The sequence below is a fragment of the Pinus tabuliformis genome, chromosome 2_1, assembly GCF_031772625.1.
Source record: "Pinus tabuliformis cultivar Carrire ecotype Pingquan chromosome 2_1, CPIR1, whole genome shotgun sequence".
Taxonomy (NCBI): Eukaryota; Viridiplantae; Streptophyta; class Pinopsida; order Pinales; family Pinaceae; genus Pinus; species Pinus tabuliformis.
The window spans coordinates 490,701,750-490,726,382 of NC_142299.1; the positions used below are offsets into that span (position 1 = coordinate 490,701,750).

The 24,633-nt window shown below is 39.4% G+C and overlaps 1 protein-coding gene across 3 annotated transcripts in view; it reads right to left on the minus strand.

Moving 5' to 3' along the window:
- Nucleotides 1–24,633, minus strand: part of LOC149201067 (nuclear pore complex protein NUP133-like) — a 215,915-nt gene that overhangs the window by 82,777 nt on the left and 108,505 nt on the right. For all 3 annotated transcript variants that reach the window (XM_089402852.1, XM_089402853.1, XM_089402854.1), the window contains exon 4: nt 8,670–9,397. In XM_089402852.1, coding sequence (XP_089258978.1) covers nt 8,670–9,397 — 728 coding nt within the window. The remainder of the gene's footprint in view (nt 1–8,669; nt 9,398–24,633) is intronic.

Below are 24,633 nucleotides of genomic sequence, written 5' to 3' on the forward strand. Positions count from 1 at the left end.
AGAGTTTGGACGACTTTTTGGGTTTCCTCTAACTGGTTTTTAACAGTTGGAAGCTTCATCTCAATGATAGCAAAGTCCTTCCATTTCGGAGGTTCATAACCGTACAGAGCTTGAAATGGAGTCATTTTTGCTGACGTGTGGTAAGTAGAATTGTACCACCATTCAGTGAGATGTAACCACTGAACCCACTTATTTTGTTTGTCTATGGCATAACAACGTAAGTAGGCTTCTAAACATTTATTGACAACCTCTGTTTGGCCATCTATTTAAGGATGGTAAGCTGGTAAGATGAACTTATGTTGAGGTAAGTTCCTATATGTTTGAAAAATTCCTTCCAAAAATTACCCTTAAATTTGGCATCTCTATCGCTCACAATGACCTTGGGAAATCCATGTAATTTGTAAACATTTTTGCAAAATATCTCAGTGATTTGTTTTGCTGAGTCTGATTTCCTCATTGCAATAAAGTGAGCATACTTGGTGAGTTTGTCGACTACTACAAGAATTTTATCCTTACCATCAAACACAAGTAAACCTTCAATAAAATCCATTGATATTTCCTCCCATTTCTGATTCGGGATGTTTAAGGGATGAAGTAGTCCGGGTGTCATAATATTTTCATTTTTATTCCTCTGGCATTTATCACATTCGGCTACATATTTTTGAATATCATTACTCATTCCCTTCCAAAAGAATGATTGGTGTGCGTTATAGTAGGTTTTAAAGAATCCTACATGTCCGGCTGATAGTGAATCATGCGACTCTTTGAGAACCTTGGCTTTAAATTTGGAATCTGCATTCAGATAAATTCTTCCCTTGTACCATAGAATATCATTCTTCCATTCAAATTTTGAATTCTGAGGAAGATTATTGATTATAGCACTTGTTTATGGGTCTTTTGCATATTCACTTCGAATCTCATTAAGCCATTCAGGCACAACCACTGAAACTGCAAGTAATGATGGTTCTTCGTCTTTCCTCGACAAAGCATCAGCTACTATGTTATCTTTCCCTTTCTTATGTAATATATCCATGTCAAAGGTAGCGATTTTTTCTATCCATTTTTGTTGTTTTGTAGATAGTGTTTTCTACTAGAGGAGATGTTGAAGACTATTATGATCTGTTCGTATTAAGAACTTACTTCCTAAGAGATATTGTCTCCATTTGGCTAATGTGTGCATAATAGCAAGCATTTCCTTGTTGTATGTAGACTTGAGACATTCTTGCTTATTAAGCTTCCTGCTTTCAAACATGATTGGGTGACCATCCTCCATTAGTACTGCTCCTATGCCAAAACCTGAGGCATCACATTCAATTACAAATGGTTTTGAGAAGTCTAGAGTTTCCAATACAAGGGCATTAGACATAACTTCCTTCAAGTCTTCAAAAAAAAAAATTGCTTCATCATCCCACCAAAATAACTTCTTCTTTAGAAGGTTCGATAGGGGTGTGGTTATATGGGCATAGTTTTTAATAAATCTTCGATAATACCCTGTCAATCCTAATAATCCTCTTAGCTTGGAGATATTAATTGTTTTGGGCCATTCTTTTATAGCCTTCATCTTATTAGGGTCTACTTTTACTCCTTCCTTGCATATTCTATGTTCGAGATATTCTACTTCTTCCTTCCCAAAAGTGCATTTGGACTTCTTGGAATAGAACTGATGTTTTTCTAATACAGTAAGAACTTTCTCCAAATGTTGTAGGTGCTCCTTCCAAGTTTTACTATAAATTAAAATGTCATCAAAGAATACTAACACGAACTTCCTTAGATATGGACGAAATAAATCTTTCATAGTGGCTTGGAATGTTGTTGATGCATTGGTTAACCCAAAAGACATTACTTTAAATTCAAAATGACCTTCATGTGTTCGGAACGCAATTTTTGCTACGTCTTCCAGCCTTATTCTGATTTGGTAATACACTAACCTTAAGTCCAACTTTGAGAAGTATTTAGCGCCATGTAGTTCATCCAACATTTCATCGATAAAAGGAAATGGAAACTTGTTTCTAATTGTTATTTTGTTAAGTCCTCGATAATCGACACATAATCTGAACAATCCATCTTTATTTTGAACTAATACAACTGGAGTAGCATACGGACTTTTACTTTTTGTGACGATGCCACACTTTAAAAGATCTTGGACTAATCTCTCAATTTTAGTTTTTTTATGATGTGGATATTGATACAGTTTGATGTTGATGGGATTTGATCCTACTTTGACTTCTATTGTATGCTAGATTTCTCTTTTAGGAGGCATCTTCATCAGAAGGTCTTGGAATACTTTTTCGTTCTTTTGAATTAGCTCTTGGACTTCTAGTGCTTCTTCGTTGACCATATTCGAAGTTAACATTTCTAATTGATGACACTGTACTACATAAGTTTGTGCTTCCTTCCGAATCATTTTCATCATCTGGGATGACGATACAATTTGGTTCTCAAGTAGTTGGAATCCATATAACTTGTGTTTCTGCCCCTCCCATTTAAATTTTATATGTTGCTTTTGATGGTTGGCAGAGTAAGTACCGAGGATTTGTCGCCATTGGATACCTAAGACCACATCCACTCCACCTAATGGTACAATGTAGAATGGAGATTCTAAATTAAAGTATTGAATCTGCAATTTGACTTTATGGCATTTCCCTACCTTTTCAATATTCTTACCATCAACTACCATAACCTTCATGTCGGGCATGGGAAATGTCAAAATGTTGAGTCTCTTTGCCATGGTTGAGTCCAAAAAATTATGGGTGCTACCGGTATTGATCAGAACCATTACATTCTTTTTCTTGATATGTCCTCTTAATTTTAATGTTTGGGGATGTGATATACCTATCATAGCCGATAACGATACTTGTGGAATGCTCTCGCCATCTAGTTCTGGAGAGAATTCTGGGGAATCTTCGATTTCTTCTATGTTTGATTCATCATTTTCTAAATCATTAGTTGCTTCATATTTATACAGGTTCTTGGTCTCTTTTCCTTTAGCACACCTATGTTTAGGGTCCCATTTTTCGCCACAACGTTTGCACTTGCCCTCTTTCATTCTTTGCATTTCCAAGTTAGTTTTTTCTCCTTCACGAAGATGTGGTGGAACATATTTTGTGTTATCCATGTTTGCGGCTTGGGAAAATCTTCATCTCGAATATACTCTTTCAACTTTCGGCCACTGCATTTTTTCGTGCTTCTTTTTAGCAGCTTTTGCCTTCTGTCTAGCTACCTCTATAGAAGTGATGTCATGAAGCTCAAGCTCAGCTTGGATATAGGGTTTAAGTCTCGTGATGTATGACTAAATCAAATGAGTTTCTGATAATCCAAGTACTCGTGTGGCCAAAGTTTCCCATTCTCGAGTGTATTCATCCACATCTCCTTTTTGTTGCAATCTGGTGAGTGCTGAGAAGAACTCTTCTTCCTTGACACCTTGGAACCTTTTAAAGAACGCATTTTTGAATTTCCTCCAACTGATAGCAAGTGTCATCTTTTTCCACCACATATACCAATTATATGCTTTGCCTTCCATTTGCATGGAAGCATGCCTGATCTTTTCGTCATCATTGTCAATACCATAAATCTCGAAATATTCTTTTGCTTTATTGAACCAAGCAACGCTGCATTTTTCGTTACCGTCAAATTTGGATAGCTCAAGTTTTTCTCTTCGTTGATATGTAGCTATCGACGAGGTGAAGAAAGGGTGTTGATTTGAAAATGGCATATTGGTGTATGGATTCCAAAGCTACCTATTTTGAACATTCGTGTTACTATTTTCTTGATTAAGCGTGGAAGATGTCTTTGGAGACTCGGGTTTCTCATGTGAGTCTGATGATTTTGACGAATCTAGAGAATTGAGATGTTGAGTAGCCTCATTATTCTGGGGTATTTGATCGGGTGTAATCTTCATATTGTCACAAATACAGGTCAACATCACCATCGCTTGATCCACCTTAACTGAAAGGTCTACCTAATCCTTTTTAAATTCATTCTTGTTCTGCTCGAGCTGACTCTCTATTCTCTTTGTTGTGTCCTGAAGCACTTCGATTTTCTCTCCAAGGCCAGTCGCATTCGCCTCAATATCTATCAATTTTATATTGAAATCGGCCATCAACATTGATGACGACATCGAGCAGGTCTGAGGTGGAGTATATTTATCCAGCTTAACTCTTTTTCTTAACTTGATCCTTAGTTTTTTAATTTTATTTTTTTTTACTTTTTTTTTAAATCACTTTATTTATAACTGAATATTAATTAACTTATACAGTTATTGAATATTAATTAATTAATTATACAATATAAACTATATAATGAATTAATATGGGGTAAGGTTTAGAATTAATATGATTTATTGATGTTTAAACTAATTGTTGACCGATGGTTTCGAGAGGTCAACCCGGTGGATGCGTCGAGTGAGGAGCAGCCACAATTGGGCCAGCGGCTGGTCACGATGATTGGATGGTGTGATAGGGTTGCGCAGAAGTGGAGAACAGGCGCGTGACAAATGCGGAAAAACATATATGTAGCGTTACCGGAATGCGGATGAGTTGGGAAATGGAGTGGATAAGGAATGGAACCGGAATGCGAACGAACATGGATGTTTTCGGTTGTTGGAGAAACAGAGATAGGATGCGGGGGTAGGGATGACAAGCGGTGGCAGAACGAACGAAGATGGTGGATTCTAGGGTGGTCTGTACGAGCAGTGGATGCGGCACAGTGGTGGCTCTGATACCAAATGGAGCAGAGAAACCCAACATTTAACAGAAAATGATATGTATATATTATTAACAAATAAGATGATGGTACAATTGTGGGAGGCCCCTGGCTTAAATATTGCCTCCTTAGTGAATGGGCATGATCTTTGATCATGCCCTTTGCCTTCATTTAACTAATAATTACAAGGATAATTAATTTTTATATAACACCCACATTTTAATCACCTTCACTATCTAAATCAATGGCAGAATCTTCTAAACGTTTTGAATCTTTTTCATGTATTTTATTACCCTTGGAATAGTATAGTTTCTTGGTTTTGCTTTTATGATTAGCTGACCATTTTTGTAAAAATTCAAGACACTTCGGTTCCTTCTCTATGAATGTAGGATTGTCTAAGTGAGGAGGCATATAGTTAGAGCTTAATTCATTTGGTGAACCTAAGCTTCCTTATGTATTTCCTTTCCAATGGGATTTATTTTATGCATCTTGATCTTAGTTTTTATATTCTTCTTAAGACCAACAACATATGTTTGATTTAATTGAACTAATGTTAGCCCTAGTCCACAAGTTTTGAGTACTTCCCATTCATAGGTATAGTATTTCATTGTTCCTTTATGTTGTAGCCAACAAAGTTTCATGAAAATGTGCTTCTTAAATGCATCGCAATACAAGAAGATGTTGGTTGTCTAGAATATCCCACCACATAAACCAATTGTACATAGGTCCTTCGAATATATCAATGTTATTTTGATTTTTTCATCAACATATTGAATATGGTATAGCACAAACTATCTTTCAACATTATTTGTCCACCCTGATCCTTTATGGGTATCTTTCCCACCAATTCTTTTTTGCTTTGTACTGAAGCTTCTAATCAACATGAGCAAGTAGCGACTACTCTATGTCAAATTTAACACTAGATCAAAGATTCAAAACACCCTTCCACGCCACACAAATCTTCTTCAACTAAGAAGCCAAGAATGGGAAGTACCTATTACACCAAAGTCACTTGAGAGTTGCACCTAGCCCCACCTAACTTTTGCAAGAACGAGTATGTTAATTAGAGACTTCAACCCCAGTGAAATCCTCTAATAAGCAAGCATCCTTAGTTGAGAAATGTCAATTACAACTATCAATATAATCTAGTAGATTATTCCTTTTCCACATCTAAGTTCACTCCCACATTTTAATCACCTTCACTATCTAAATCAATGATGGAATCTTCTAAACGTTTTCAATCTTTTTCATTTGTTTTATTACCCTTGGAATAGTATAGTTTCTTGGTTTTGCCTTTATGATTAGTGGACCATTTTTGTCAACATTCAAGACACTTGGGTTCCTTCTCTATGAATGTAGGATACTACTATAAGTGAGGAGGCATATAGTTAGAGCTTAGTTCATTTGGTGAACCTAAGCTTTGATGTTAACTTCTAAAACTTTATTCATTTAACCGAACTTTGTCAATGACTTGTAGGCTTGCTTTCATCATGCTTATCCTTATGTCTTTCCTTTCCAATGGGATTTATTTTATGCATCTTGGTCTTAGTTTTTATATTCTTCTTAAGACCAACAACATATGTTTGATTTAATTGATCTAATGTTAGCCCTAGTCCACAAGTTTTGAGTACTTCCAATTCATAGCTGTAGTATTTCATTGTTCCTTTATGTTGTAGCCAACAAAGTTTCACCCAAATGTGCTTCTTAAATGTATCGCAATACAAGAAGATGTTGGTTGTCTAGAATATCCCACCACATAAACCAATTGTACATAGGTCCTTCGAATATATCAATGTTATTTTGATTTTTTCATCAACATATTCAATATGGTATAGTGCAAACTATCTTTCAACATTATTTATCCACCCTCAGCCTCTACGGGTATTCTTCCCATTAATTCTTTTTTTGTTTTTTGTTGAAGCTTCTAATCAACATGAGCAAGTAGCAACTACTCTATCTTAGATTTAACACTAGATGAAAACACCCTTTCACGCCACACAAATATTCTTCAACTAAGAAGACAAGAATGAGAAGCGTCTATTACACCAAAGTCACTCGAGAGTTGCACTTAGCCCCACCTAAATTTTGCAAGAACCAGTATGTCAATTAGAGACTTCAACTCCAATGAAGGTAATAAAAACACCCCACTTTCATCAACCAGATTAATCACATTTTGAATTCCCATAAAATTTTGTCACTGCAATTTTTATCTTATCAAAATGTCCTAACTAGCAACAATGCTTTGTCATATGAAAAATTAGTCTTTTCATTAGGTCCATGGGGTGGGGTAAAATTAGGCTAGGGACTTCTAGATGAAAGTGGTTGGGTTTGTAAATAATTTTTAATGGTTATCACATAATTAATTTACTTATTATGACATCCCATCTAGTATTCTCCCTTGATCATCATCCTCGTTTTTTCATTCCATCTGAAATTGGATTTGGAATCTTGGTTATCAAAACTTGTATGTATAAACTCAATATTCTTCTTAAATTTTTATACACCCTCCATTGATTCCTCAATGTTCGGTATGTTTACCTTGTTTGTTGATTTCTTCCAAATGCTTTATAGGTCAAATCAACTGTAATTAATAATAATAAAAAAACATTATGGTTGAACTAAAAAATAGATCCCAAAATTTACTAGGCATCTAATAAGAAGTAGCTCGAACACTTCTACTAGGATACTGTCTTCACCAAAAATACCACAAACATATAACAAAAAACAAAAAAATGATTTACACCCTTTAAGGTGGTAATTACACGGAACTCTTTGAGGATTACTAGCATAAAGGCAGAGAGTCTTCTAACGATAATTGTTAGTGTATGTGAAAAAGGGTTAAACCTTGAAACACGAGCGAGAACTAATACATATGTTCGTCATAGTCAAGATGAAAGACAGCATCCAATCATAACTGCTTTTAGACAGTAATACTCGAGTCGTGTTGCACAAAAGTTTTGCAACCAATCATGTATAAGCTACTGAAGTTCCAATTGCCAGCAATAGATTCTAGTGCTATAAGGCTTCAATTCAAGATGACTAGTTTATGCCCCTATTGAAAAATATTTTTTACCGGTACCTGTTAAGTGAAAATTATTTTTAAGATGATAAGGTTGAGACATGTAGTAGTAACTCAAAGCCTTTGAGACCAAAATAAGTGTAAGCTTATAATTGATCAACATCTTCACCAAATGTTATCAAAACCAAACCGATCATCAAACAAGCCAACCCCCAAACCAGAAACCAGTCTGAAACCAGAAAAAAACCAGACCATAATTCTGGTCGACCAAAAAATACATAAAATATTGTAATTTTAAAGAAAATCATATATATATACATACACGAGTCCAATACATTTATATACAAATATGCAAAAGTTCTCATTCATATAGCAACAGTGCATATAATCAAAATATGCACTTAGCGCAATAAATCTATGAACCAAAAATACATCAACAAAGAGGCTTTAGATGGCCTCTAGCATCAAAAAAAAATATCATGGTACAACAAATACCTACATATCAATAAAGTCATTGCCTATATTGGCATCCTCATCATCAATATCTATTATCACCCCCAAGCATTGAAATAAGATAGATCTTCTAGGGCCTTTGTAAAGATCAAAACCTAAATCCATCTCTGTAGGGACCTTTTGATCAACAACAGTGTCAACAAGGACTGGGAAAAGATGCAAACACTCTTCTCTTGAATCATAATAATTTAACAAAGGGATTGAATGTGGCCCATTAGAATTCTGGTAATCAAATATAATCAAGTTTAGATATCAATTCTTGGGGCATCTTTTCCTCATATAAAATCACACAAATATTCAGCATGAAAACAGAAACAAAATAGATGACAATACCAAAAACTCAATACGAATTAATGAACTAGTGCATAAAGCAAGTGCAATACCAATGACATCAACTATCAGAAAACACATTACTAGATATTGAAATATCACTGACCTGAGCTGCAGCTTCTGCAACATCCTTGAGATGTAAATATAACGCATTAAGGAGATTATCACGTCTGCTCCAATACTCTGCTTGCAAACCACGATATTCTTCCTCTCGTTCAACTTTAGCAGTAATTGCACCAGCATATGCTTCCAGTAAAATATCAGTAACCTCCTCCAGCTGAGAAGCTAAAACTGATTTCATTGAAGGTTCTGAAACATCTGCTTCCATTTTTAATTCTAGGATAAGCGATCCTAGCTTCCAAATTCCAGACCGTACTGTCAGTTGGCAATACCAAGGTGTTAGACCTTCAGGAGATGGATACCAAGAGTATTGGATATCTCTATAGAAAATAGCAGTGCGTACTACACTTGTGCAAGCAATTGAGATTTCACGAAGTCGTTCTATTTGTAACCGAAGTGGCAGCTCCCTTCCTACTACATAAGTTAGATGTTGGTTAACACAGGAAAATAACTCCTCCAACTCAGAAACTCGACTGTAAAACACTTCTGCTTTCTCTCTATCCATCAGCATTACATTATTCCGACGAGCTTTCTCACCAACTATCTGGACAAGATCCCAAAGAGAGCCACTAATTTCACTGTGCTGTAAATCAGTGTTTAGAGACTCAAGCCTGCTTTGTGGCCTAGCCTGGGCAGATGCATTATGCAGTTCCCTGAGTCGAATCATGGCAGAAAGTTTTTCACCATGTCCCATGATGGATTGTAAAGCTTCTCCTGAATTGTTAACAAAGCAGTTCAAATATCAGGTCATTATGTTCATACTTCAATACACAAAGCAGATTAATAGATTAACATCCCAAGCAGCATACTCTAAACATAGATGAGATCAACCATGAAAAAGATAAAGGCTTAAATTGGAATAGAGTCAACTTCATTATCCACGACACCAAAAGAACATAAAGTCTCCAAAACTCAATACGTCACCATATAACTTACAAACAAATAGGAGTCATTCGTCGGGCATTAATATAATTATCTTATCTTAAAAAAAATGTGGTCACTTGTTGGACATTTATATAATATCTTATCTTTATCTAAAAGCTGGGAAATAAAAGAAAGCTGCAATCATATAGATCACTAAAAATCGACTAGAACCTGAATATCTACTAGAGAAAATATAACACAAGCAGGAACAAACTATACTGCTAAAAATAAATCAAAAACAAAGGTTTACCTGCATGTAAAGCAGCACTGAAGCTCATATGCTCAATTTTCTGAGTTCTCTTCTGTAATTAATGCTATATTTTCCTCCTACGAACTCATGGATATATTCCGATTTTCCAACTAAAATTCTCTAGCTAATGCACCATCATAGAACAAACCCAAGGTAAAACTTGCCTTAAATATTGAGTATTCTATGGCAGCCAACAAGTATATGATGTTTAAACTTTAAATTGACACCTATGTTAATTTTAATACCAGAATCTGATTTATTTTTCTTCCACAATTATCTTATACCCAGAAATTATTTTACTCAAATAAAATTCTGAAAACTGCTGGAAAATAAACACTGGTATTTTTAACTTTCTGAAACTAATCGCAGCAAAAATAAAATAGAAAAATCAACCACAGGAACAACAGAAATTTCTGTCCAACAAATCTTCCTTCACTTTATTAAATCTAGAAAATTCAGGCGTTGGCCCACAGAAAATATATAGAAATTACAGCAAACGAACCTGGATTTTGGCCCACTGGATTTTTGGCCTCTAGAGAAATTTGACCTCTGGAAATTCAGCCCTCCTAGAAAATTCAGCCCTAGCAAATCTCAGTTTCCACTTGCAAAAATCGGCCTCCACCAGGACGGCCTGCACACTAGGAAAACTAGGCTCCCTTCATCCACATGGAGCTTGACCTCTCGTCACAATCTCGGCCTGCACAAAAAACTCAGCCTCTCTCTCCCAAGTCTCGACCTCTCTCTCCAAAGTCTTGGCCTCCACAAATTTCTCTTTCAGATAACCCTTGCTGCACACTTTTACCTTCTCTTCGGTCGTTGAACATCTCACTCCTTGAGAAAATAACTCTCAATCACAATGTGTCTTTCACCTCTCCATTAGGCTTATTTTATCTTTTCATAAAGCCAAATCCCTAACCCTAATATCCTAAGTGATCAATGGCTGGGATTAAAACCTAAGCCTCGCTTGAGATCAACAGTAGAGGTTACATGTAAGTCACTTAAATAATTTAATTAATTATCCTTTGAAACTTGGCTTAATAGTCAACATTAACTAATTGAATAATTAATGTACTTTTCCTAAGTTGAACTAAGGAAATAAATCATAATAATTACTTACCCCTCTCAAGCAAGCACCTAAAGAGGCAATCTGCCATCTTCTGCATGCTAGACACAGCCTATCCAGAATCACCTGTCCAAACTAATAACATCAACAACCTACATGTCATAGTTGACCCGGTATTGTCAGTCTCTTAGATATTTTTGCCTGTTCAAGTACATAAAATGTCACAGTCCACATGCCCATGCAATGCCATAAGGCCATATTCAAAGACCCCTGCCCCAAGAAAATAGATATAAATGAAACACTATGGGTTTCCTCTCACATCATTTCCCTGCTTTCTGCTTAAGTATTTGTTGCATTCTCCTGTCTTCCGCTTGGGCATCAGGTTCATTTCTCTTTGATTTTTACACATTGCAATCTTGTTGGTGTGTTGAAATCATGGCATCCAAAATAAGGTGAGGGGAGAAATGTTGGTATTTAGCAATGCACAAGCATGAGAGACAGATAAAAGGAGAAAGTAATATTTCATTGCTATCAAATACAACAAGGCTTTCTTTTATGATGATGAAGATTAACATCCACTGATACAGCATGTAATAATTTATCTAATTATATCTCTAATTAACCTATAGTTAATATAGGTCATTAACAATTATTATGGCCCTCTTAACATGAGGATTCCTAACAACATATTGAGTGTAACCACAACACCTTTCCTTCACATGAAATACCATTTTTATTTTAACTCCTCAATCCTCACTGGATAACAAATATCAAAACTTGGTTAAAAATATTATCAAAAATATGTTTGCAAAAACGAAATAATATTATAACAATTTTCAAAATTATGATTGCTAGATGCTCTTCTCCTCCACATATTTCGAATTCATCTAGGTGCTCCATCAAGTTGTCATCACCATTGTAAACATAGAATTCCTGAATTCCTCTAGACCATCCATGTCAAGCAAACCTTCCTCTGTTTTTCCCCTCCCGGACACCCTGCTACTATAAGAAAACACGATCAGTTTTTGTCACCATGTCAGCATTAGTGTAATCCTCACACTCCTTGTTAGTAGTACTATATTTTTTGTTAATCCACCTCACCTCTTTCCCTCTCCTTACTTCCCTTAAACAGACTAAGGAGGCAAACGAGAAATTTTGGGTTTTCCTCTTGTGGGTTTTGCCCTAGCTGTGAGTCTAATCTTGGTGTCTCCTGTCTCTCATTGTTCATTATCTACTGTGATCTTTATTTACTGCTCTTGTTGAAGAATTAATGGTTGAAATTTTTCATGTATAGCTACTTGTTGATTAAACCATAAAGAAGGAACTGTTTGCCTAAGTAACCTGACACGGGGATTCGGGATTTGTAGGATACGGGGATTCTAGTGTTGGATTCGAACACGTTGACCCCCCGGAACAAGACACGTAGGATTCGTTATATATTATTTTATTATATATATATATATATATATATATATATATAATAATTAGATATTTTTTACACAAATTCTCATTAATTATACAAATTCATTGATTTCAAACATAGATATTAGATGTTAGTTTTATTGATTACAAAGTAAGTTAGTAACATTATAGCATGCATAGTACATACAAAATTCAAATACATGTCACTGTCACATAAATCATAAATGATAAATCAATGAATCATAAATTCTAAATTCATAAATGATAAATCATAACACATATTCAGTTCATCAATGATCCAATAGGAGAAAGACAACATAGTAAGATAAAGACACTGACAACTGTAGTTTTCGCATTAAGTCATCAAATCAAAATGTGTTACATAGGTAGTGCAATGCCAATGGCGAATAGAAATAGAAAATATAAAACCACTACAGATATACAAACCTCAAGGCAGTAGGTAGCCCATGACTGATGAGTCTTCAATCCTCATCAGTGTTGTTAAAATCGCGATAAAATCGCGATTTTATCGTAAAAGCGCGATTTTTTCATTTAGCCGATTCAAATCGCGATTTTTATACATAAAAATCGCCACTTTTTTTATAACGATTTTTATCGAAAAAATCGCGATTTTTATGTTAAAATCGCCAGAGGCTGAGTTGGACTTGGGACTCAGGACTTACTATTCAGGACATGATTCAATGTTATGTGTGATTTTAGCGCTAGAAATGATATTAAACATCTTATATATTAGTTTTTTTATCATATTTATGTGTCAATGTATTTATTTTATGTTGTAGATGGTTTAGATATTAAAAAAATTGAAAAAAATTGAAAAAAAATGAATATTTTTGTGCCAAACGATTTTTTCCCGCTTTTTTCCGCTTTTTTCCCGGCGCCGATTAAATCCCGATCGCGATGTGTGCAACACTGATCCTCATAGTCATCATCAAAATCAACATCAATGTCCTCCTCATCATGGTCACCACTGTTCTCCTCTACATCCTCCTCCTCCCCTGTATCCATAGTCATCTCTGCATCTGTTGGTGTGGAGGATGACCCCTCCACAATATCACTGTCATCAAATCTAACAGGCTCTAGCACAAGATCATTGAGATCCATCTTGGTCAAAGCAAAATCAACATTGTTGTCCAGACCCATATCATTAGGAAAGACATCCCACATCTTTGTCTTTCCCTTCAACAACACTTCCCTCTACCTGTAAATAAGACAAAGGTTGGTGTGCACATACACTGTTGTCTTTGCCCTGGACTGCTCAAGCCTGCTCTTCTTCACACTATACAAATTCCCATATGTGCTCCAATTCCTCTTGCAACAAGAGGATGAAGTCACCTGAGAGGGGAGCCTCATGGCTAACTGCTAAAGAGGAGGGCTTGTTGCCCCATGATTTTCCCACCAAGAATAGAGCTTCTTAGCCCCTCTGTCTCTAATCACATCATATCCTGCAAATCGACCAGTGCCAGTGGAAAACTCTGCAAAGGCATCCTCCACCTCATCAAGCAATGCTCTATCCTGAAAAACCCGCCTGAATGCATCTTTCCTCCCCTGTGAGATTTCACCATCCATGTGAGGAGGGAATTTGCGGGGAGGTCCACCATTCAGCCACTCATGGCTGTAGTATTTTGAGTTCAATAAGTGAGCCAAACAATGTAAAGGTGTGCAATTCTTGTCCCATCTACTAACAAGAATATCCTGTATAGTACCACAGCAGGCCTCTGGTGATGTCTCATACTCAAGGCACTCACTCTGTAGAATAATGCTCCTCACAGACTCAATCACGGAATCCCATCCCTCATAAACCTCTCCTACGATGGGTTTGTCTGTATCTGCAAATCGAAGCAAAGAAATAATAGGGTCCATGATCTGAATAATTAGATCTACCCTCTCCCACCAAGCATCATCTAGCATTGTATTCTTCACTCCTTTAGAGGCTACTTGATCTGTCTTTCTCCAAAAAGACCAAAACTGAAAAATAACCATGGCCCCAAGAGCGGTCTTAACCTCCCTCAACCTCTTCAACATGATGAATGAAGAGGCAAACCGTGTATCAGCAATCTTCAACAATGATAGATTGTTGTACTCCTTGTAGATAGTGAGGGCATTTGTATGATTTTGCACAAAGTTACGGATATGTCGTGTACCCTCAATAATGTTACCAATTCAAAGCACATCAGAAGCAATGGATTTCATTGCTAAGTTCAATGAATGGACAATGCAAGGTGTCCAAAACACTTGTGGATATTTAGCTTCCACAATCATGCCAGCAGCCTTGCAAACAGGTGCATTATCTGTAATGATTTGCACACAAGAATCAACACCTACATCTTCAATAACTTTAATAAATAACTCACCCATAAATTGTGCATCCTTGTATTCTCCAAGTGTATCCACTGCTTTCAAGAAAACTGGACCATTCAAGGAAGACACCATGAAGTTGATGAGTGGGTGTCGTGCTGGATCTATGCATCCATCAGAAACAATGCTAACCCCAAATGTTGACCATGATGCTTTAATAGGCTCAAGCATTTTTTGCACCTCTTTTTTTGCCTTCAACAACAATGTGGTTCTAAGCTTCTTTGAACCAGGAGGCACATACCATGATGGAGACCCGTGAGTTAGAGCTCGACACATCTCAATAAATAGAGGTGAGCGTGCAACATTAAAGGATATGAAGTTTTGATAGAAAAATAAGGCAATGGTGAGATCAAGGTCTTCCCGTTTCTCTTTTTGAAAAATTTTGTCCATTCAACCAAGTGAAATTGTCTTTCTTTTCGATGCTTGTCTCCCAATAGAACTCTCAAATGGAAATTTGGTGGTGTCTTTCCTCAGAAATGGAAGGGGGTCATCATTCTTGGTTTTTCTTGATTTTGCAGCCACATTTTCCATACCAACAGTGAACTCTTTTTCTAGTTCTTCCTTCTTCTATAAAGGAACAGCTTTACAAGCTCCAACTCCACAACCTAGTAAAGCCAACAAATGGCCTTTCACACGAAAATATGTGCTTGTGAAAGTATTGTGGCAAAAGTTGCATCTCCAATGCACATTGCCTCTGTGAAAATACTATCACTGTAGCAACTAATTTATTTTTCCTACTTATTCCACAATAAGTTATTTATGAAATTACTTCAATAAACATTAAAATAAATATTGTTGCAGATATCACAATGTAATACAAAAACAAACATATGCACAAGCATTAACGCATTGACACAAATATTTTGGACAACAGTACCCAAAAAAACCCAATGTGGGAAAATCGATGCAACAAGAGAGGATTTTATTATTCAGCAATACTTTTGTACAACAAAGTGCCAAACTGGCATACCCACAGAGAGAAATAGTTCTCCAGCACTTCTCCCAATCCCAGCGTCAGCTCGGCTGACCTCTGCGTGGCACTCATACCCTCTGCGTCAGCCCCTGCTTGACTGCGTCAGCCCTGGGGCCTCTCTTCATCACTCACGTAGGCCCAACAAGTGACTAAGCAGTCTTCTGCTATCTCTGAGTCAGCCTCTCCTGCCTCAGTGCTGATCTCCAGTGGCTGATCCCGCCTCTCTGCTTCGTACTTGCTGCCTTCTGACTGCTCACCAGACCACTGGTTCAATTTCTCAACTAACCCCGCTTCAGAAATTGAACTAACTGGTCTCCCTCAATGTGTTCTCCAAGTGGCCCTCGAGCCTCCTCTTATACTTTTCTCGTTCACAAATCAACGCCCGAGATTAAGTCCCTAAGTTTAGACTTAAGGACACCATTAAAAATATTAATTATTTTAATATCTCCCAAACTGTTTAGAATCTGTCCAAACTCTTTCTGGGTATTGGAGATCTCATGTACCTTAGCCTCTCCACCAATTTTCGTGGTTAGCGCACATCCGATGCTACCCCAAATCAACACTCCCTCCTAGCGAGGAATGTGCTCTAGTAATACTCCTCACTGAGTATCACCCTAATCATTCGTCATCGGTCCCTATGTTGATGCTAAGCCTCCCTGCCCAACATCCTCTGCACTATTGCATCTTGTACTGCTGCCCATGGCTCCGCTACTGCCACTGTTGCATCTGTACGACAACTCCCTCTGCATCCGTGTTATTGTTGGTCCTTTCTACCAACGCTGCATCCGCACGCAACTCCCTCTACATCCTTGCAGTTATCACTCCCATTTCTGCTACTGAAACGGGTTCTTTACCATCCCCATCTTTTCCCTAAAGTAGTCAAATTTTGTCCTTCCAAGGGCCTTGGTGAGGATCTCCGCCACCTATTCTCATGTAGGAGTGTAGCTCAACTGTACAGCTCCTCGTTGGACACAGTCCCTGACAAAGTGACACCGGATATCAATATTATTCATTGTACATAGTCCCTGACAAAGTGACGTCGGATATCAATATGCTTTGACCTATCATGAAACGTTGGATTCTCAAAGAGCTTGATGCAACTCTAATTATCACGCATGATCCTGCTCGCCTCCATATTCCTTTTGAATAGGTTCACAAGCAATTTTCTAAGCCATATGGCCTCACACGAAGTTGTGCTTGCCGCCATATATTCTGCCTCAGATGACCTTAGAGCCACGGACTTATGTTTCCTACTGCACCAGGAGGTCATTCCTGATCCAATGTTGAAACGGTACCCAGAGGTACTTTTCTGATCCACTAAACTTCCTGCCCAATCTGCATCAGTAAATCCACTCAATCTGGTATCCTTACTCTTGGTGTACAAGAGTCCATAATCGACTGTTCCGTGTAAATACCTAAAGACGTGTGGTTGTTGCCCAGTGTGCCCTCTTCGATTCCACCATGAACTAACTAAGGGTGTTGATAGAGTAGCAAATCTCTGGCCTGGTATTGACCAAATACATCAAGAACCCTATGAGCTGCCTTTATAGGTTGGGATCAACATCCTTGTCTTTTGATGCATCAATCTTCTTCCAATTGGTGATCATTGGCGTAGCCATAGGTCTATAGTCCTCCATCCCCAATCTTTTCAAGATTTCTATAGCATACCTACCTTGCCCAAGGAAGATTTCTCCCCTCCGTTGCCAAACTTCCAACCCTAGGAAGTAGTGCATTCGTCCCAAATCCTTCATATCAAATTTTGTGGCTAGATTCTTCTTTCAATCCCCAATGAGTCTGGATGATCCTGTCAGAAAGAGATCATGCACATATAATACTAAGATTAACAACTCGTTCTCTACAACCAGATAGTAGAGATTCGGATCTGCGTCATTCTTGACAAACCAAATCTTCTGCAAGCAACCATCTATTCAACCATACCATGCTCTCGATGCCTGTTTCAGCCCCTGTTTTAAGAAACGGCCGTTTCGAAACCGAAACGGCCTGGTTGATCCGTTTCACCAGCAAGGAGAGTGGACCGGCCATGGAAATGGTCTGGTTGGCCGAGTCACCCATGACTCGGCCGAGTCATGGGTGACTCAGCCAACCTGGCCGTTTCCGATATGACTCGGCCGAGTCACAAAGGAACGGCCCAGGCACACGTAAACAGCAAAAAATATATTTTTTTAATGGATTTTTTAATTGTTTTTTGTTTGGTTTGGACCCCAAACAGTTATATGAATATGCTAAATGATTTTTGGGGTCCATTTCCCCCTCCCAAACCCTATTTAACACACCCAAGTGCTCTCATTCACTCACAGCAGTCTTATGCATTTGAGTGAGAGTCTTCTTTGAGAGTTAGTGAGCAGTTCTTGAGCTTGTTTTGGAGCAGCAGTGAGGAGTCTTGGAGGAGCATTGTAGCTGGAGTGAGGAGCTTCTTGGGCAGCCATTTGGAGCAGCATTGAGGAGCTAATTCTTGGAGCAAGCTTGAGGAGGCAGTTTGTGCCTGGAGGTATTTTTTTCCACCTCTATAAATCTGTTTTTGCTTAGTAAATTTTAGGTGCATATCTAGAAAGCTTAAAGAGTGTTTTTTGTCAAATAAATGAACATTGAATCAATGTTTTTTTTTCATTTTCAAATTGTATGCTTTCATTTCCTAGTCAAAAAATGGCACCTAGAGCAAGAGATCCTGCTTGGGCATATGTTGAAATGGTTGATAGTCAAATGCAATGCAAATTTTGCCATAGGAAAATTAAGGAAGGTCCTGGGGGCATTCATAGGCTGAAACAACACTTGGCAGGGATTAGAGGCCAAATTACCCCATGTACCTCACCAGAAATTGGGAGATTAGAAAGAATTTGTTGGCCAGCTTTGAAAAATTTAAAGAAGATAAGGCTAGGCAAAAAGACATACAGGCTGAAATTGGGAGGAAGAGGGAGATACAAAAAATGTGTTGAAATTTGGTACCGGAGGACAGGTGGTTCCCTTAGGCTTTGATCTTTGGCCTAGGGAAAAGTGTCCAAAAGAATTTAATTTTTCTCCTAAAGTGACTTTATAATTTTATAAAGTTAAATCTAATTTAAAAGTGACTTTAAGTGATAAAGTTACTAAGTCTAATTTTAAAGTAAATGAAAAATTAGAAAGGAAAAGTGACTTTGGAAATAAATGACTAAGTGGGTCTTTATTAAAGTGGGGTGAATTAAAAAATAGAAAGTGAGATTTAAATGAGCATTTAATCTCAACCATTGATCTAAATCTATTTCAGCCATTGGATTTAGAGATCACCCAAAAGTCACTTGGATCACCCAAAAGTCACTTGGAGTTATATTAAAGGAGGAAAAGGTCATTCATTCTTTCATGAGCAGATTGGGAGAAGGAGAGCAAGAGAGCAAGAGAGATTTCTGAGCAGGGAGGAGAAGGAGACAACAGCTTGGCACACATTCCAAGGCAGCAGTTGAGCAGATTTGTACAGCGGATTCAACACATAGTGAACGGCAGATTTTTGCACAAAAATCGAGGAGCAGTTTGCTGATTTGTCTGCACACAAAACGGAGGCCGTACAGCATTTATTGCTGTCCTGTTTGCTGTAATTTCCAGATTGCTGTGAGGCACGGGAAAGGAGATAAGTTGTAAATTTGTTTGCTGATTTTTTGCTGAATAATTCTCACTGTAAAAAGGCAATTTTCATAAATAAAGAAGAGCTCTCAAACTGGTTTTCCCCAAGAGTTGTAGGGGGTTTTTCCAGGGTCACATTGACCAAAAATCTCAGTGTTTAAATGTGTTTTAATGGCTGTTTTTGATTGCTGATTTTTAATTCTGCAATTTCTAGCATTCTGAAAAATTTCCAGAATTTGTGTTTTCAGCAATATTTATTTTTTTCAGTCTGTTAAATGTATGGTTATGGGAATGGGCATTTAACTACATGGGAGAAATAAGGAGAAACTGAAAACCGGGGTAGGAAAACAGAAATTTCTACATGGTAGCAGAGCTTGAGTGCTGAAGGGCAGTTTGGGACAGCAAAAGGAAAAATTACAGTTGCTGATTTTTCACTCAGAAAATTCCAGCAAGCTGATTTTTTCATAAACAGCAGTTTTATCTTTACTACAGCAGTGCTATTTTTTCAGTTCTAGGACAACAGGATGTCATTGGGATTGAGGGTGGAGGATAGGCTGGATGGGCATATAAATTACAGCGTTTGAAGGAGAGAATGCAGAGTATCTTTGAGGAGGCAGAAGTCTGGGATATCATGGTGCATACCGCACAGAACCCTGTTGTTGTGCCCACTGATGTTACTCAGTTGGCTGAGTATAAAAAGAAAAACAATAAGGATAAGAGGCTGATTCTAGACGGAATCAAAGACCATTGCATTCCTCATGTGAGAGGAAAGAGCAATGCCCATGAGATGTGGACAGCATTGTCCAATCTCTACCAGAGTACCAATGAGAACCGGAAGATGGTCCTGAAGGAGAAGCTGAAGAACATTAAGATGGGGAATGATAGTGCAGCTGGATATCTCACAAAGATTACCAATGTGAGAGATGAGTTGGCAGCGATTGGAGAGGCCATTCCATCCACTGAGTTGGTGCGTATTGCAGTGAATGGCCTCCCCCGTTCATGGTTGAACTTTGCTGATGGGGTTTGTGCACGTGAGACCCTTCCCACATGGGAGAGGTTTTGGGATGATTGTATTCAGACAGAGATCAGGAAAGAACAGCTTGGGGCAACCAAGCCAGTTGAGCAGGATGAGGACGTAGCACTGGTGGCAGGAGGCAAGAAAGGCAAAGGGAAGAAGCAGGCTTCCACAAGCGGTGGTGGGGGCAAAGGCAAAGGTAAAGGTAAACAGGGGAACACACAGAAGGACTATTCCAAGGTGAAGTGTTGGAATTGTCAAAAGATGGGACACTATGCAGTTGTGTGTCCGGAGAAGAAGAAGAAGAAGGGGAAGAACCAGGACGTGGCAGCTTCAGCAGAGATTGAGGACTTTGCTGGTCGTTTTGACCGAGAGTTTGCGTTCACTACATGTGAGTCCTCTAGTGCAGGATCACCTGCCACACAAGTTCAGAGGGAGCATGCTTTTCCCTCGATTAGCGGAGCATCTACAGGTATCTGGTATGTGGACAGTGGGGCTTCACGTCACATGACAGGAGTCCGTGAGTACTTCTCAGAGCTTTCAGAGAGTGGTACTGATATTGAGGTAGTACTCGGTGATGACAGAGTTGTTAGAGCAGTCGGGGTGGGGACAGTGACATTTCAGAGGGAGTCCAAACCTCCCTTGAAGGTGTCAGAGGTTCTTTATGTGCCAGGGATGAGGAAGAACCTCATATCCGTCTCAGCTTTGGAGGACAGAGGATATGAGGTACTGTTCAGGGGAGGACAGGTGTTGATGTATCCCAGGGGCGCTCCAGCTGATTCAGCTAGAGTGATAGGTGTACGCCATGCAAAGGTGTACAAGTTTGCATTTCAGCCCCTTTTGGCATTGAGCAGTAGTACCGACAGCAGAGCTAGCAGTTCTGAGCTGTGTGAGATTTGGCACCGCAGGATGGGACATATGTATCATGGAGCCTTGAGGACATTGCGGGAGATCACTACAGGTGTGTCAGATTTCAGTAATGATCACTTTGATACTTGCAGAGGTTGTGCGATGGGCAAATTTGCCAAATCCCCTTTTCCCAGCAGTGACAGCAGAGCGACGGGGATACTTGATTTGATTCATTCCGATGTGAGCGATCGGATGTCTCATGTTTCCTTGAGTGGATATGAGTATTATGTTTTATTCATTGATGATCACTCCAGGAGGACCTGGATTTATTTTTTGAAGACCAAGAGTGAGGTCTTCAAGCGGTTTCAGGAGTTCAGAGCTCTTGTGGAGACTCAGACAGGTCGAAAGATCAAGTCCTTGAGGTCGGACAATGGAGGAGAGTACACCCTTGGAGAGTTTGTTGACTATTGTGCGGAGGCAGGCATTAGGAGGGAGTTCACTGTTCCTTACAACCCCCAGCAGAACGGGGTTGCAGAGAGGAAGAATAGATCCATCATAGGGGCTGTCAAAGCCATGTTACATGATCAGGGGTTGCCATTGTTCTTGTGGGCAGAAGCCTGCAACACAGTTGTTTACTTGCAGAACAGGAGTCTGCATCGTGCCTTGGGGCACATGACTCCGGAGGAGGCTTTCTCTGGGAAGAAGCCTGATCTTGGTCATCTTCATATCTTTAGATGCATTACATACTCCTATATACCCAAGGAGAAGAGGACCAAACTAGAGCCCACCGCAGAGAAGGCTATCTTTGTGGGCTACAGTGAGACCTCAAAGGCCTTTCGGATTTACATCCCTGCACAGAGGAGGGTTGTTGTCAGACAGGATGTGAAGTTCGAGGAGGACAGGGCCTTTAGGAGGTCACGGAAGTTAGAGTATCTGGATCAGCGAGACCCTCAGCAGCAGTTGATTCAGTCACAGGGATCCAGTGGGCAGGGATCAGGAGGATCCGGAGGTACATCTATGAGGATGTCAGGTCCATCAGTGAGCAGTGGCTCGCCGAGCCAGAGGGGTGGTGCTCCGGGCAGCATGCAGAGCAGTTCACAGAGCAGTTCACTAGGGAGTCCACTGATGGACAGTTCACACGGTACCTCAGCTTCTACAGGTTCAGGTGCAGGCAGGAGGACAGCAGACAGACAGTCAGGAGTTCAGGCTACTGATGGTGATGAGGAGGAGGAGTTTCATTCTCCTATGGGAGAAGCATGCTCAGGTAAGAGGAATCCCAAGTGGCTTCAGGACACCTTGAGAGATGCCACATCTGTTGCTGAGCCGAAGAGGCCGGTCAGAGAGAGTAGACCACCTGAGAGGTTTTGTAGTTATATGGCGATGGTTACCAGCATCCTTGACTCTGAGCCTTCTAGCTATGAGGAGGCAGCTAGCCAGCAGGTCTGGAGAGAGGCCATGCAGGAGGAGTATTCTTCTATCATGAAGAATGATGTTTGGGAGGTGGTGCCGAGGCCTGAGGGCAAATCCGTGGTTACTTCCAGATGGCTTTACAAGTTAAAGCATGCTGCAGATGGCAGCATTGAGAAATTCAAAGCGAGGTTTGTGGCTAGAGGGTTCTCCCAGGTAGAGGGAGTTGATTATGAGGAGACCTTCGCTCCCGTGGCTCGATATACTTCGATCCGCTCCATTATATCGATAGCAGCAGAGATGGGTTGGAAGATCCACCAGATGGATGTGAAGACCGCATTTCTCAATGGCTTCATACAGGAGGAGGTGTACATTGAGCAGCCACAGGGCTTTGAGGTGCATGGGAAGGAGTCCCATGTGTGCAAATTGAAGAAGGCCCTTTATGGCCTGAAGCAAGCTCCCAGAGCTTGGTACTCTAGGATAGATGCATACTTGCAGGGGATGGGTTTCACAAAGAGTGAGGCAGATCCGAACCTTTACTTTATTGTGATTGGTGAGGAGCCTCTCATTCTGGTGTTGTATGTGGATGACTTGATCATTACAGGTGCAGAGAGACTCATAGAGCACTGCAAGAGAGATCTTGCGGCGGAGTTTGAGATGAAGGACATCGGCTTGATGCATTACTTTTTGGGTTTGGAGGTGTGGCAGGAGGAGGGGCATTTCTTCCTGGGGCAGGGGAAGTATATTGTGGACATCCTTAGCAGATTCCACATGGAGGATTGTAGACCCATGTTGACACCGATGATCACCAACTGGAAGAAGCTTCATGCTTCGGATTCCGAGTTGGTGGATCCCACATTGTACAGGCAGCTGATTGGTTCCTTGATGTATTTGGTCAACACTAGACCAGATATCTGTTTTGCAGTCAACACGATGAGTCAGTTTATGTGTGAGCCTAGGAAGGTTCACTGGGTGGCTGCAAAACACATTTTGCGGTACTTGCAGGGGACAGTGGATTATGGTCTGGACTACAGGCAGGGAGATGGAGTGAGATTGGCAGGGTACACTGATTCTGATTGGGCAGGTTGTGCTTCTGATAGGAAGAGCACTTCAGGGTGTTGTTTTGGGTTGGGTTCAGCAGTAGTGTCATGGTTCAGCCGGAAGCAGCAGTCAGTAGCACTGAGTTCAGCGAAAGCAGAGTATATGGCAGCCAGTCTAGCTAGTTGTGAGGCTATCTGGCTTCGCAAGATGTTGTTTGGCTTATTTGGTCAGCCGTTGAGACCTTCAGTGATTTACTGTGATAATCAGAGTTGCATTAAACTCACGGAGAATCCAGTATTTCATGACAGGTCAAAACATATCGGGATCAGATATCATTTCATCAGAGACTATGTTCAGAAGGGAGCTATGAAGCTTGAGTATATTTCCACTAATGAGCAGGTTGCAGATATCCTTACCAAAGCCTTACCACGGGGCAAGCATGTCTACTTCAGAGACAAGATGGGTGTGGTGAGGAACACCTTCCTCGGTAAGAGGGAGTGATGAAATTTGGTACCGGAGGACAGGTGGTTCCCTTAGGCTTTGATCTTTGGCCTAGGGAAAAGTGTCTAAAAGAATTTAATTTTTCTCCTAAAGTGACTTTATAATTTTATAAAGTTAAATCTAATTTAAAAGTGACTTTAAGTGATAAAGTTACTAAGTCTAATTTTAAAGTAAATGAAAAATTAGAAAGGAAAAGTGACTTTGGAAATAAATGACTAAGTGGGTCTTTATTAAAGTGGGGTGAATTAAAAAATAGAAAGTGAGATTTAAATGAGCATTTAATCTCAACCATTGATCTAAATCTATTTCAGCCATTGGATTTAGAGATCACCCAAAAGTCACTTGGATCACCCAAAAGTCACTTGGAGTTATATTAAAGGAGGAAAAGGTCATTCATTTTTTCATGAGCAGGTTGGGAGAAGGAGAGCAAGAGAGCAAGAGAGATTTCTGAGCAGGGAGGAGAAGGAGACAGCAGCTTGGCACACATTCCAAGGCAGCAGTTGAGCAGATTTGTACA